Source organism: Erythrolamprus reginae, chromosome 3 (genome assembly GCF_031021105.1).
Source record: "Erythrolamprus reginae isolate rEryReg1 chromosome 3, rEryReg1.hap1, whole genome shotgun sequence".
In the NCBI taxonomy this organism is placed as follows: domain Eukaryota; kingdom Metazoa; phylum Chordata; class Lepidosauria; order Squamata; family Dipsadidae; genus Erythrolamprus; species Erythrolamprus reginae.
Window position 1 is genome coordinate 47,235,883 of NC_091952.1, and position 15,888 is coordinate 47,251,770.

General features: G+C 41.0%; 1 protein-coding gene across 2 annotated transcripts in view; it reads right to left on the bottom strand.

Annotated features, from left to right (window-relative positions):
* The window catches only part of KCNC4 (potassium voltage-gated channel subfamily C member 4), a 51,661-nt gene that overhangs the window by 27,170 nt on the left and 8,603 nt on the right, over positions 1-15,888 (bottom strand). The window contains exons 2-3 of one of the 2 annotated variants that reach the window (XM_070745100.1): positions 10,768-11,710; positions 2,693-2,878 (exon numbers count right to left, since the gene is read on the bottom strand). In XM_070745100.1, the coding sequence (XP_070601201.1) occupies positions 2,693-2,878; positions 10,768-11,710 (1,129 nt within the window). The remainder of the gene's footprint in view (positions 1-2,692; positions 2,879-10,767; positions 11,711-15,888) is intronic. The other variant, XM_070745101.1, reaches the window with a different exon arrangement.

The window sequence follows — 15,888 nt, forward strand, 5'->3', positions numbered from 1 at the left end:
CAAAACAGGTGGGTAAAGCTATAGCTTTTAGGTTTACTGTTGCTTAGGACAGGTTGTAGAAATATAGCTTGGGTCTCCACCGATAACTCTTATCCCAGACTGAGAAAGTGCAGAGAGGCTAACTTTCAAAAATAGCTAGCATGGACATTGTTTGTCAGCTATAGCAAAACTTGCTCCAAATCCATTAGGCTCCCTGTGTGGTAGTGCATAGAATCTAGCTTTTTCCTTCTTTCTCTGTATATTGGGTTCGGAGATTACACTGTATCTCTATGTATTTATCTTGTTTAAATTTTTTTTTAAAAAGCTAAAAAAAAATGGGGGGAGGGGTATAGACAGGGTAAGTAAGGGGTGGGTTTCAGATGTTGCGGTGGGTTAAATGAGCACTTTGAAAGAACATGGCTTCTCCTCCTTTCGGCATGTTTAATAAAACATCTTTGAAGTTTAACATGACATTTTAAAATGAAAAAAAGTATATAAATTCTGTCCTAATGATTACAGTTCAACCCTTCCACTTGATGGAGAATCAGCCAACTCTCTTCCCCCCTCCCACCCCGATAAGAATTAATTAATTAATTAATTAATTAATTAATTAATTAATTTACTTGTTTGTTTGTTTGTTTGTTTGTTTGTTTGCTTCACTTCTATGCCGCCCAATCCCGAAGGACTCAGGGCGGCTTACAACAATGATAAAAATACAATAAAATAGATACAAAAGATAAAAGAAGTCGAACATTTCTAAAACTAAAACGTTATAAGACGAAAAACCCCATAAGGAATAAAAGACAGTCACGGCTATACACATGCACACTATTCATAAAATCAGCCATCTAGGATGTAAAATTTATGGCCCCCAGTCCTGCTGACAAAGCCAGGTCTTCGTGGCCTTCCAAAAGGCCAGCAGGGTGGGGTTGGTACGGACATCGGGTGGAAGCTGATTCCAAAGAGCAGCCACAGAGAAGGCCCTCCCCCGTGGTCCCGCCAACCTGCATTGCTTAGTCGACGGGACCCGGAGGAAGCCAACTCTGCGAGCTCTTATTGGTCTCAGGGAGTTATGCTGCAAGAGGCGGTCCCGTAAATAGTCTGGCCCCGAGCCCTATAGGTAATAACCAACACCTTGAATTGTGCCTGGAGACTAATAGGAAGCCATGATCACTCTTGCGGCTGCATTCTGGACTATTTGCAGTCTCCGAACACTTTTCAAGGGTAGCCCCATGTAGAGCACATTGCAATAATAAATTTACATTTTCTACTGTAATTTTGTTCCTTGCTTTGGTTTTTTAAAAAAACTTTCTTTTTGTTTCACTGGAAAAAAGGAAAGAAGCTCAGTTTTAAATGTTAAAAAGTATACAAGTTGCTTTTTTACAATAAAAGATACCTGTTGGAAGTGTAAGAAACACCCGGGAACCTTTTTTCATATGTGGTGGTCCTGCTCTAAAATTCAAAGTACTGTATATGGAAAACTACACATAAGTGGCTCACAGAAATTGTGGAAGAGGAAATTGAAAATTCACCAGAAAGTATGCTTTTAGGAATCTGGAAACGACATTATCCCAAGCAAAAGCTTTATATTATGACACATATAATTACCGCAGTCAGAATTTAAATAGCGCAAATGTGGAAAAAAGAACAAGTCCCGTACAAAAATTTAATTATTGCAAAAGTCTATAGATGCGCTGAAATGGATGAAATGACAAATGCAATCAAAGGAGTAAGAATTAAAGAAACCAAAGAGATATGGCAAAAATGGCATGAATGGATCCGCAACAAAAACTAAATATATCAATATATACTATGATATATACTATGATATACTAAATGAAACTGTATTGGATCTGTAAATACAATTACAGTGATACCTTGTCTTACAAACTTAATTGGTTCTGGGACGAGGTCCTTAAGGTGAAAAGTTTGTAAGACGAAACAATGTTTCCCATAGGAATCAATGAAAAAGCGATTAATGCGTGCAAGCCCAAAATTCACCCCTTTTGCCAGCCGAAGCGCCCGTTTTTGCGCTGCTGGGATTCCCCTGAGGCTCCCCTCCATGGGAAACCCCACCTCCGGATTTCTGTGTTTTTGCGATGCTGCAGGGGAATCCCAGCAGGGGAATCCCAGCATCGCAAAAACGGGCGCTTCGCTGGCAGTGGAAGTCCGGATGTGGGGTGTCCCAGTCAAGGGAGCATCAGTGAAATCACAGCATCGCAAAAACACCAAAGTTCTCGAAATCCCACCTCCGGACCTCTGTGTTTTTGTGATGCTGCGATTTCACTGAGGCTCCCCTTGCTGGGAAACCCCACCTTCGGACTTCCGTTGCAGCATCACAAAAACACGGAAGTCCGGAGGTGGGGTTTCCCATGGTGGGGAGTCTTAGGGGAATCCCAGCAGCGCAAAAATGGGTGCTTCGCTGGCAACGGAAGTCTGGAGGTGGGGCATCCCAGCGGCGGCGGTGGGTTTGTAAGGTGAAAATAGTTTGTAAGAAGAGGCAAAAAAATCTTAAACCCTGGGTTTGTGTCTCAAAAAGTTTGTATGACGAGGCGTTTGTAAGACGAGGTATCACTGTATATGAATTATCCTTTTTTTAACAATAAAAGTTTAAATTTTTTTTTAAAGTTAATGTGTAAAAAAAAATGCATTATTTAATATTTGACAGATTTCCCTCCATTCCCCAACACAGATCTTGGAATCTCCTTCATACCTTTCCGGATGCTACCATCAGAAGCACAAGAGAAATCTCCAGTGCTCAGGAGAAAACAGGTGGCTGCTTTCTTGTTTTTGTCCCTGGTACTTGAGCCCCTCATGAGTTGTTTCTCCTCTTGGGGTGACGAAAGAGGCTGATCTTCATCTGACAGAACCACATTGGCATCTCCATTCTGCTTGGTGTCTTAGAAGGAGAGAGAAAGAAAGAAAGATCTGCTTTTGGAGCCAGAATATGCCAAATCTGCACCTGCTTTGCCAATGGGAAAATGAATAATTTATGTATATATAAAAGCTTATATGACATTTTTAAGTGACATTTCCAAATAATATTGGAATCAATTTCCCACCTTTTTGACTGGAGTTTTGCATTCAGACTTTTCAGCAATACGTGTTGGTGGATCCACCAATATTGAGAGGGAAAGTATCAAAATATCAGTCCTAAAAACCCCTATGTTTCAAGAGACATAGCTTACAGAAAATGTATATAAACATATACCCTGCATTAATGCTATGGTGACTGCAGTATGGTTTCCACAGAAACTGAAATTTTCTAGAAACAGCATTCTGTTCATGATGAACGTATAGCCAGATATCACTTATAATATACAGTAGTAAATGTTAACCCTCTAGCACTGATACGGTTGTTCTAGGCCCATAATGGCAATCCTCGGTGGGCATGCGAGCCGATTTTCAGTCCTTCTGGGCCCATTAGAGTTGGGAAACAGCCTGTTTTCAGCCTCCAGAGGGGGTGGGGAAGGCCCCTTTTTTGCTCTCCCCAATCTCCAGAGCCTTTCTAGGAGCCTGGGGAGAGTTTAAATGCCTCCTCTGCCGAGGCCCTCCAGAAGCCAGAAATGGCCTGTTTCCCAACTTGAAGAAGTTGACAAACGGGCCATTTCTGGTCTTTGGAGGGCATCTGCGAGTCTGCGGAGAGGGGCGGCATACAAATCCAATAAATAAATAAATCTGGGAGGGGAAAGCCATTTTTGCCCTCACCAGACTCCTAGAAAGGCTCTGAAGCTGGGGGAGAAAAACACACACACACACACACACACACACAGAATTTCCAGTTCAACTGCAACTTGAAGAACAGGCCATTTCTGGCAGCTGGAGGACCTCCAAGGGGGAAGTTGGGAAGGCTGTTTTTGCTCTTCCCAGGCTCCTAGAAAGGCTCTGAAGGCTGGGGAGAGCAAAAAATAGCTGTGCCATTGTAAAAGCTCCATCCATGGAATTCCCTATTGGGATTCCCCACCTCCGTTCCAGGCTCCAGATCGGCCGAAAACGCCACTGCTGATCGCAAAAACGGCGCTCCGCTGAGCAGCGCCGCCCGGCTGTAACCTTCTGAAACAGCCGGGCGCTTCTCGGCGGCCTCCGGAACCCGAACCCGAACTTCCGGGTTCGGCGTTCGGGAGAACGCCGAGAAGCCCCCCAACTGTGTTAGAAGGTGACAGCCAGGCGGCGGCGCTTCTCGGCGGCCTCCCAAACCCGAACCAGAAAAGTTCGGGTTTGGGAGAACGCTGAGAAGCCCCCCGGCTGTTTTAAAAGGTGACAGCCAGGCGGCAGCGCCCAGCAGAGCGCCATTTTGCGATTTTGTTTTCTTTTTGCACGCATTAATCGCTTTTACATTGTTTCCTATGGGAAACAATGTTTTGTCTTACGAACTTTTTGCCTTACGAACCTACTTCTGGAACCAATTAAGTTCGTAAGACGAGGTATTACTGTATTCCTTATCTTGAAAAAAATGACACAAATAACCCGCTCATACCTCATGTCTCAGACTTCTCCTTGTTCTCTTGTTGGGAGATTTATACAGAAACTCAGTCTTTGCAACTGGTGAAAGTTGCACCATACCTGGTTCCTTTTTTAGTAACAGAGCAGCCTTCCCCAGCCTACTGTGTTTCATCGAAAATAAGACCAGGTCTTGTATTAATTTTTGCTCCAAAAGACATGTTAGAGCTTATTTTCAGTTTTAGGTCTTATTTTCGGGAAAACACAGTACTGTAGTATATTAAATGTATTGAAATCCCAGGCTGAATGAATCCCAACACATTTGCCAAGTCACAGGATGAGAAAAGATTTCACAGGGTTTGGAATCAAACTTCTTTCAAGTGAGAAGAGAAGCCAATCTGCCTACGACTTGTGCAAAACAGTAAATAGGGTTTATTGTTCCAACACAATGGGAAGGCAATAGATAGAGGGAAAGATATTCTAGACCAGTGATGGTGAACCTTTTTTGGCTCAGATGACAAAAGTGTGTGTGTGCATGATAGCATGCTCACACCCAGGCAATACCCTCCCCCTGTGCATGCGCGCAACCCTCACGCTTCCCAACACACATGTGCACAACCCCCTCATGTGCATACATACAGGCCTCACTGAAGCCTCCAGACTTCCGGTAGACCCGTTGGGCTGTTTTTTGCTCTCTCTGGGGTTCAGGAAAGTTTCTGAGCCTGAGGAGAGTGAAAATGGTCAAAAAGAAGGGGGGAAATCAGCTGGCCAGCACACTAGAGCTGACATGGGTTCACACCTCGCGTGCCCTCAGATATGGCTCCACGTGACACCTGTGGCACATGGGTCATAGGTTCGCCATCATTGTTATAGACTGAGTACAAATTTGAACTAAGTCCAAACGGGTTTTATTTAGTTTTCACTTAATGTCTTACGTGAAACCAGCCCTTGTGAGTGATAAATTATGGCTTGTGCCTCAGTGTAGTATGAATTGAGCTTATTCAGTAAACAACGATTAAATGTGACTTTTGAATCAGATCTATGGCTTAGTCACCTTGTTTACCCAGCAACGTAGCACAGTCTGTTAATCCAATCTCTGAAATTATTTCACTGGTTTTCAATTACAAACCGAAGAAGCTGAAGACTTAAAATAATGAAAAGATTTGCTTTCTGTTACATGAGTTGCACTAGGGGAAAACAAAGTGCTTCCTAGAGCGGAATTTTATTTTTTTAAAGTTTTAAATTTGTTTGTTATTGAAATATAGAGAAAAGCCATTCAAGCCAACTCCTTCCAGGCCTGACCCTATGATGAGGCATACAAGGAAGCAACCTCTGCAGCTGACATGGCAGCTGAGTGACCAAGAGTGGCAGATGGAGACCAAGGCCTGAGCCCACCCTTGATCCTCTGCTGTCCTAATGGCTATTTATTTAATGGCCTGAAGGTCCACAGCAGTCCTGGCCCACCCCATCTCCCAGGTCAGAGTATCTTCACAATTCTGCTAAGCTGCCCCTATACACAACTGGTGTATACACAACTGGTGACGATGGAGAGGTTTCCCATCCCTATACACAACTGGTGACGATGGAGAGGTTTTCTCAGCCACTGGGAATTCCAGAGAGAGAAAGGCTGTTGCTTCTCCGCCAAACCCTCACATATTGAAGAAGAACTCTGGTTTGTGGTTTGATTGCTTATATATACCTGGACTATCATTAAGTGTTGTACCTTATGATTCTTGATGAACTTATCTTTTTTTAATGTACACTGAGAGCATCTGCACCAAGACGAATTCCTTGTGTGTCCAATCACACTTGGCCAATAAAGAATTCTATTCTGTTCCTTTCAATCTCTGCTCCTTGCTGCCTCCCACAACATATTATGCCAGCAAACTAGTATAAACCAGTATATATATAAAAAAACATAGAAACATAGAAGACTGACAGCAGAAAAAGTCCTCATGGTCCATCTAGTCTGCCCTTATACTATTTTTTGTATTTTATCTTAGAATGGATCTATGTTTATCCCAGGCATGTTTAAACTCAGTTACTGTGGATTTACCAACCACATCTGCTGGAAGTTTGTTCCAAGGATCTACTACTCTTTCAGTAAAATAATATTTTCTCAAGTTGCTTTTGATCTTTCCCCTAACTAACTTCAGATTGTGTCCCCTTGTTCTTGTGTTAACACTTCCCTCCTGAACCTTATTTAACCCTTTAACATATTTAAATGTTTCGATCACGTCCCCCTTTTTCCTTCTGTCCTCCAGACTATACAGATTGAGTTCATTAAGTCTTTCCTGATACGTTTTATGCTTAAGGCCTTCCAGTTTTTTCTTACTTTCTAATCCTTCTGCTCTACGATGCAAGCAGTCTAGCAGGTTAATAATAGCAAAGAAGTCTTATAGGTCCTAAAGATTACAAATGCTTAGCTCCGTTGACTCTCTTTTTCTACCATCAATTAAAGTATCCTTTCCAACACTGAATTCTTTAAATCGAGACCCTATTATTTTCAGCATATGTAAATCATAGGCTGTATCTACCACACCACTAAACATAGTTTGTTTTCACCATGGCTAGTAGAACAATCCATGGGGGCATGGTTCAGGTATCGTAATACAGCAAGACAAAACCAAAAGAATTCCCACAACCATACAAACTGAATCAGAAAAGAGCCAAGTATTCAAATGTTGCACAAACCTAATGTATGTGATTAATTTATGGTTTAGTATGTAGGGATGAGTAAGCAAGCACATCCAGTGTACATACAGTTTGTAAAACATATGAACTCATTCTTACTTCATTATTAATAATTATAGTTTTAATTAGAGAAAAAGAGAAGCATGAGATTTCCTGTATTAAGCGTCGAAAGAGCAGCTTTTAGATTAAATACCGTATTTTTCAGAGTATAAGACGCACCAGAATATAAGATGCACCTTAGTTTTTAGGAAGGAAAATAGGGTGAAAAATCTGCCTACCAGATATTCATCCGGCTAGTGTCCTTAGTCTGGTCAGCTTCAGCACATTATTTTTTTAAAAAACTTATTTGGAGAGAGTAACAATGAAAGAGCTTGCAAGCCAGTAAGATCTGGGAACATTGTTAGCACCTGGTTAGGGCTGGAAAAAAACATTCAGAGCAAGTAGAGCAATGAAAAAAAATTCTGCAAAGACTTAGGGCTTGGAAATTCTGCAAAGACTTAGGGCTTGGAAAACATTCTTCACAGAGAGAAACAATGAAAGAGCCTGCAAGGAGGAGGTCCTCCCTCCTCCCCACTCCCCCCTCTCTTCTGACTACAGCACTTGAGAATGGAATGACTGTTGTTTTTAATATTAAGGGGTTTTAATTCTACTTTTATTAATTGGATTTGTATCATTGTTTACTGTATTTATTGTTGTTGTGAGCCGCCCCGAGTCTTCGGAGAGGGACGGCATACAAATCTAATAAATAATAATAATAATAATAATAATAATAATAATAATAATAATAATAATAATAATATCTAAAAATCAAGCTGCAACGACTCTGGCATAAGCCAGTGAAAGTGGTCCCAGTAGTATTTGGCACGCTGGACGCAGTGCCAAACGATCTCAGCGGACATTTGAAAACCATCGGAATTGACAAAATCTCCATCTGTCAATTGCAAAAGGCCGCTTTACTGGGATTGGCAAACATAATTTGCCGCTACATCACGCAGTCCTAGGTGCTTGGGAAGTGCCCGACTGGTGATGAAATACAAAATCCAGCATAGTGATCTCATTTGCTGTGTTGTATTGACATAATAATAATAATAATAATAATAATAATAATAATAATAACAATAATAATAATAATAATAATAATAATAATGTAAGAGCTGGGAAGATCGTTAGCAGCTAGTTATGGCTAGGGAAAAAAAGCTTTAGAAAAAGCTACATTCAGAGTATGACACACTCAAACTTTTAGCCTCTTTTAGGGAGGAAAAGGGTGCGACTCATACTCCCAAAAATATGGCATACGAAAAGGAAGAGCCATTTCCCTCTTCCGCTTCAGATACCAAAACGCCTTGGGCAGCTCCGATTCCACCACACATCTGAGTTTGAGATATGCAACTATGTATACAGCAACCAGAGCCCATTAAATTCATTCTGGAGTCACTTACTGGAAGGCTCTTAGCTGCACACTCCAGAGAACAAACCATTATGGGTTTGCCTGACTGACTTTGGGATTCCAAAGACAATCCTCAGAGACTTATTGCTGTAGAAAAGGTCAGGCGGTTAATCAATGCTTAAGAAGAATGGAGATCATTCAAACAGAGCAGGCATGATACACCACTTAAATGCAATGTTAGATTGCAAAGAGCGTGACTTTACCTATTAGAGGAAGTAGGCACTTAGAGACTGTGCATTTTCTTTGGCACTTTAAGCTCAAGCTGTCAGTTTTTACAAAAGCTTCACAAAATGCTAAACACACCTTTGAATTCCACAAGTGGTATTCTTTTGTTTTTAAAGTTGGCATAGCAATGTTAGGAGCATGGCATAGGTTTTCAACCTTTTTCTCCTATACCCAGGGTTTCGCTGCTGAATTCTCTTACCTCATCCTGCTCTTAATACCGTTTCCCCGAAAATAAGACACTGTCTTATATTAATTTTTGCTCCAAAAGTTGTGCTACGTCTTATTTTCGGGGGGTGCCTTATATAAGACAAATTCACATTTATTGCTGACCAAAAAATGGACATTTATTACTTTTACATTATAGTATCAATACGGTAGTTGTACGGTACCAAAATCACAAACCAGCATAACCAGACAAACTGAATCCTATGGTATAAAATAACGGTAAGATTTTTGCCCCTTGAGTCTTCCACAATTCCCTTCTTGTACTCCACAGAATAACTCTTCCTTTTTGCACTCATGTTCTAGGGGTAAAAATAAACCAGCACTTTAGACCCTTCAGCAGAAAAGCTGACACCCCCAAAGAAAGTGTACGGTACCTGTCAGTATGGCACCCACACACAAATGACAGCACTTATACGGTACAACAGTATACTCCCGCTATTGCAGCTTCCGGCCACCAGAGGAACTACAGTCTACGCACTGTAGTGGAGACTATAATGGCGGTGAGACAACAGCAGACTGTGTCTGCTGTACTGGACGGTACAAAATGATGGCCAGCAGAGAACGCCACATTATTACAGTACCGCTATGAACAGCTTTGAATGGTACCGTATGTTTTCCCACCGTACCATATGTAAACTTGACTACGCCTTATTTTCGGGGGGGGGGGGTGCCTTATATTAGCAAATTCTGCAAAACCTCTGACATGCCTTACTTTCGGGGTACGTCTTATTTTCGGGGAAACACGGTACAGTAGTCCCTCACCTATCGCTGGTGTTACGTTCCAGACCCGACCGCGATAGGTGAAATCCGCGATGGGGAATTTCTCCTCCTTCCCACCAGCTCCGGATGCCTGGAGGCGAGCAACGGCCGGCTAACCTTCCCCCCCCACTACTACTTTCTCTGCGCCTGAGGAAAAGAAGGGGAGGGGGGCAAAAGAGCCGCCCCCGAGCATTCCCGACCCACTGCTATTCTTTGCAGCAGTTCGGCCAAACGTTGTCTTTTTTGCCTTGCCCCGGCTGGAAAGTCCCTGGTGAGCTGCCCCGGCTGGTTCTTTTTCTCTCTCTCTTTCTTTTCTTTTCTTCCCCCTCCACCCGCCCAGCACTTCCTCTCCCGCCCTCGAGCCCAATCTGGAAATCCCCGCCGCGTCGCGTTCCTTTCTTTGCTCGCGCTCATTCGTTCGCGCACTGCCTGGAGCTCTTTCTACAACCCCAAGCACACCGCCGCCGCCGCCAACCACTAAGCGCGCCTCCAAAGACTGCCTTCTCAGCACTGGCGAGGCGGGTTGAACAAGGGGACGGGCCTCCGCCGGAGCTCAGTCCCCGCCCCGCTCATCATTCGCCCAGCCGCGGGCTGGTTGGCTTGTCCTGCCCTTCCAAACTTCTAAGCGCCGTATCTGTGCCAACGCTGACTTCAAAACCCGCGATGAAGTGAAGCCGTGGTGGGTGAAGCGCGATATAGCGATGGACTACTGTACTGTGTTTCCCCGAAAATAAGACTGTCTTATATTTTTTTGGAACCCTGAAATAAGCGCTTGGCCTTATTGCCATGCACTCAAAAGCCCGATTGGGCTCTCAGGAGATGTCTTATTTTGTGGGGGAAACAGGATAGAAGAACTCTACACCATATACATCATAATCTTACATAACAAATATATCAGCAGTTATATACACTGCTTTATACATCCGTAAATTTATGTCCAGAATCTTCCTACCAGTACTATTTATAGGTTTTGTTTAACCTGAAATCTTACATCTCACCTGATCTTTTCCTCTCCATCACCCCAGCTGCTGTTGTTGCTGCTAGAGGACTGTTGTAACTCTGAATACTGTTGTGAGGCGAGTTGTCCTCCGATTTGCAGAACGTTGGAGAGTCAAGTGGTGCTGGGCGGGGTATGTGCTTCTTTTTCTTCTTTGGGAGCTTCTGCTTTGCCATGGCCAATGAGTAATACATTCCAAAGTTGTTGACAATGACTGGAACAGGCATAGCAATGGTAAGAACACCAGCCAGGGCACAAAGTGCTCCCACCAACATGCCTGACCAGGTTTTGGGATACATGTCTCCATAACCTAAAGTTGTCATGGTTACCACTGCCCACCAGAATCCAATGGGAATATTCTTGAAGTGGGTATGGTCACTACCACTCGGATCAGATGGCTTGGCACCAATCCTTTCAGCATAATAGATCATGGTAGCAAAAATCAAAACTCCTAGAGCCAGGAAGATAATGAGGAGGAGGAATTCGTTGGTGCTGGCCCGGAGTGTATGGCCCAACACCCGAAGTCCCACAAAATGGCGGGTCAGCTTGAAGATCCGGAGGATTCTCACAAAACGAACTACCCTCAGGAAGCCCAGCACATCTCGCGCAGCTTTGGATGACAGGCCGCTGAGTCCCACCTCTAAGTAGAAGGGCAGAATGGCTACAAAGTCAATGATGTTAAGAAGGTTCTTAATGAAGATCAATTTATCTGGGCAGCAAACAATGCGCACCAGAAACTCCAGAGTGAACCACAGCACACAAACTCCTTCAATACAGGTGAGGATAGGCTCTGTCTCCATCTTTTTCATCACAACAATCTCAGTCGTGTTGCCCACTATTAGGGTCTCGGTCACATTGGTGTCTATGATGAAGGCTTCGTGTGTCTCCAGACAAAAGGTTGTGATGGATACCAGAATAAAAAAAAGGGAAGCAAAGGCAATGATCTGAAAAAGAAGAGAAAACATATGCTCAAAAGATTAAAAATAAACCCTGGGAGAAGAAAAGCAACCTGAGAAACAAGATTACAAGTTTTAAAACTTTTATTCTCTACTTTTGTTTTCATTTTAATCACTATAAAGAGAACTTGGAATAAAGAAGCATGCTTCATTTGATTCTAGGTTGAGAAATAATCATTGAATGACTCCTTACACAGTTTATAGGGCCCTCTTCTTCTCTTTCCTATGATCCATTATAGACCATCAAATTTAATGGTCCTAGTTTTCAATCTACCCCATCTATCAGAAGTATTCATGGAATATTATTTTTTGGCCAAGTGTGATCGGACACAAAAGGTATCTATCTTCAGTGCATAAGCTCTCAGTGTACATATAAAAAACAACATGATAAGTCGTAAATCATACTATACAAAAAACAAATGATTAACGTTCTAATTCTATATATCTTATTTTTACCTGGGGCTCACTAAAGTATGCAACAGTAATAGGAATAATAATAAATATATTTGTACCCAGGTGTTAGACACAGACTGAGAAAATGAGATTCAGCTTCTCTTAATTCAGTCCAGCTATTTTGCAGCATGAAATTTGTAATCTGACAGTCAGCAATAAAATTTATTGGCAGATTTGGTTTTACCTTCTATACCAAAAGTTAATCTAACACCTTCCCCTGATACTAACAATAAACAGAGAAATTCAATTGCCCAGCTGCGACTGATTACATTTGCTTGTGCTCCAGCCTCATTTATGTTCATTTTCCTCTGCAGATTAGTTTGCCAACAAAGGGAGGAATTAACACTTATATGAATATGCAAGATAGCTACTTTTCTGCTTTATTTCATGAACAGTGGCAGAAAAGCTCTGACGATTTGAAAGAATGAGGAGATCATTGTTTAGTCATGTTACTTATTTGTTAATCCAGGAGACTATTTGCTACCTATAATAGTTTTATTGATTTGCTACTAATTGGAATTTTCATGTTACCTTCAATAATAATCTAAAAGTCTTTCATAATCAAACCTACAACATGGGTTTTTTGGGAGGTGAGGGGATCCTGTCCCTGTTAACAGTGGTGTACCCCAAGACCGCATACTAGGACCAACACTCTTCATACTCTATATAAATGACCTTTGCGACTACATTACAAGCAACTGCATTCTCTTCGCCGATGATGCAAAACTCTTCAACACCATCATTAACACTGCTACCCTTCAAAAAGACTGACTTTGTGTCAGAATGGTCAAACCTCTGGCAATTTCAAATCTCAACCAACAAATGCTCTGTCCTACACATTGGCAAAAAGAATCAGAACACAAAATACAAGCTGAATAAACAAGACCTTGCAGACAAACCTCACTCTGTAAAAGACCTTGGAATACTCATATCAAATGACCTAAGTGACAAAGCCCACAGCAACAACATCACCAAAAAGACTTCAAGAGTTATTAACCTAATCTTATGTAGCTTCTTCTCCGGTAATATTTCACTACTAACCAGAACATACAAAACTTTCACCAGACCAATCCTTGAAAACAGCTCATCTGCCTGGAACCCACATCACATTTCAGACATAAATACATTAGAAAGTGTCCAGAGATACTTTACGAGAAGAGCCCTCCACTCTCCTACTCACAACAGAATATATTACGCAATCAGACTTGAAATCCTAGGCTTAGAAAACTTACAACTACATCTCCTTCAACACAACCTAAGCATAGCTCATAAAATCATCTGCTATGTCCTTCCTGTCAATGACTACTTCAGCTTCAACAACAATACATGAGCACACAACAGATACAAACTCAAAGTAAACTGCACCAAACTTGACTGTAGAAAATATGACTTCAGGAACCAAGTAGTTAATGCTTGGAACTCATTACCTGCCTCTTTAGCTTCGTCACCAAACCCCAAAATCTTTACCCTTAGACCAGGAGTCCCCAAACTTGGCAACTTTAAGACTTTTGGACTTCAATTCCCAGAATTCTCCAGCCAACTATGCTGGCTGGAGAATTCTGGGAGTTGAAGTCCACAAGTCTTAAAGTTGCCAAGTTTGAAGACCTCTGCCTTAGACTATCCACTGTTGACCTCACCCAACACCCAAGAGGTCAGTAAGGGGCATGCATAAGTGCACCAGCTGCCTACTGTCCCAGTCCTAATGTTTTCCTCTTATTAGTACCCATCTCATGTATATAAACAGCGTTGTATCTATGTATACTACCAATACGTACAAAAATAAAAAAATAAAAAAATAAAATGTCACTTATAAAATGTGAGCATTTATCACTTAATTTATTTTCATTTTGCTTTCTTTTGTATATATGCAAATATATTATGTTTGGACATATAATAAAACTAGTTAAATACCCAAAGGAGTTGCAGTTTGCCTCCTCTGATCAAGAACCACCCACATCACATATCAAACAAGTTTTGAAAATGAATAATTTCTAAAGGCAAACGCTGGTAGCTATTGAACAGAACTGTTTTGTTCTGTTATGGGAATAATTGCCAATTTGTATTATACAGAGTCACTGTTTTCTATTTTCTCCCCATAATGATCTCTTACATGGTATCATAACCTATGGCTTCTAGTAACTAAGTCCCATTTCCAATTATGCAATCAGTGATTATGTAACAGAACAATCAGTTGCAAACTCTGTATCTAATCTGATTTTAAAACACCATTAAATACATTAAATATGATCTATTGCACTGAGACTTTAAGAAAATAATGCTTAAACACACTTCAACACCCCCCCTTCATTTGGATTTACTTTGCTTAAATGTCATTTGACACTGAACCTACTCAATGACACCCCCTTGATAACATTTCCAGCCTGTTTCCCAAAGAAAAATTCTTGGCTGCAGCTCCTTAAAATGCAGGATATTTCAAAACCTGCGTAACTGGGACAAATGTAAAACAAGTACAAGAACACACACCATTTTCACCAATGGACTGTAAAACCGGTCTACCAAACATTCTTACTGAATTAGTATCCAACAGGTTGCAAAAGTCAAGAGGTTTTCAATATCTTCTATGGCATTAGTTAACCTATAACCATTACAGTGGCATATTTTGACAATCAACTCAAAAGGACATTAATATGATATAAATATATTAATATATGTGTACTGGATGGACATGGTAATAAGAAGATACAAGTGCAAAAAGGAATGCTAATAACTTTACTTATCTCTGTGCTATCCTTTCCTCCAAGCTCTCACAAAAAAGCCTACGAAAAAAATAAAAAATAACCATAAAACAACTCATTCTTAATTGAACATTAAGCTCAATTCTTGAATTTGGAAACAAGCTATCCATTATCTATATTTGATACAGATTCTCTCTCTCTCTCTCTCTCTCTCTCTCTCTCTCTCTCTCTCTCTCTCTCTCTCTCTCTCTCCTTTAATAAATACACATATAAAAGGACAGGTCAAAATAATTCTGCTAAGTTAACAGCATGCTTTCATAAAATTATTTTTTAATTTAAAATTAATTTAAAACCAGCAGCCCATCAATAAACAGAAATTTGGAAAAACTTGTGTTTTAGTATTGGTAAAATATGTATCAGAAATAGTGGCAAAAAATTGCCTTCGTTAGCATTGTGACTTCTCTATGATCATTTCCAAGGGATTCTTCCCTTTTCAGTGAAAAGATAATAACGATGAGATGATGACATATTGGAGGTCTAATTTTCTTTCCTTCCCTAACCTCCAAACAAACAGCATTTATAAACAAACCAAAGCTCAATTCTTGAATCTGGAAACAAATTACCCATTATATTTATGTGACACACTAAACCAGATTTTTTTTTTTCAAAACGAGGAATAAACACTTGTTCCTTCTAAAGTAATGCAACTAACACACTTTGGACAATTCTATTTATCTCCAATTAGGCATGCTGACTAATCCAGGGACCTTAATTTTCTCCTCTCAAAACTACCTACCAAAAGCCAAATGAACAAGACAGAGAAAGCACAGTAAACAAACACTGGATAGAGCTGTGATTTCTAAGCCACCTTTGTTTATAAGAGGAGACATAGCATATAATCAGAGGCAGGTGCAATGGCCAGTCCTCATTAGATGAAGAATTCTGGTGTAAATTGGTCCTATAAACTCAATGATTTAGTTGTCCCCTTTTGAATCAAGGGAGGCTTATGCAGGCAGG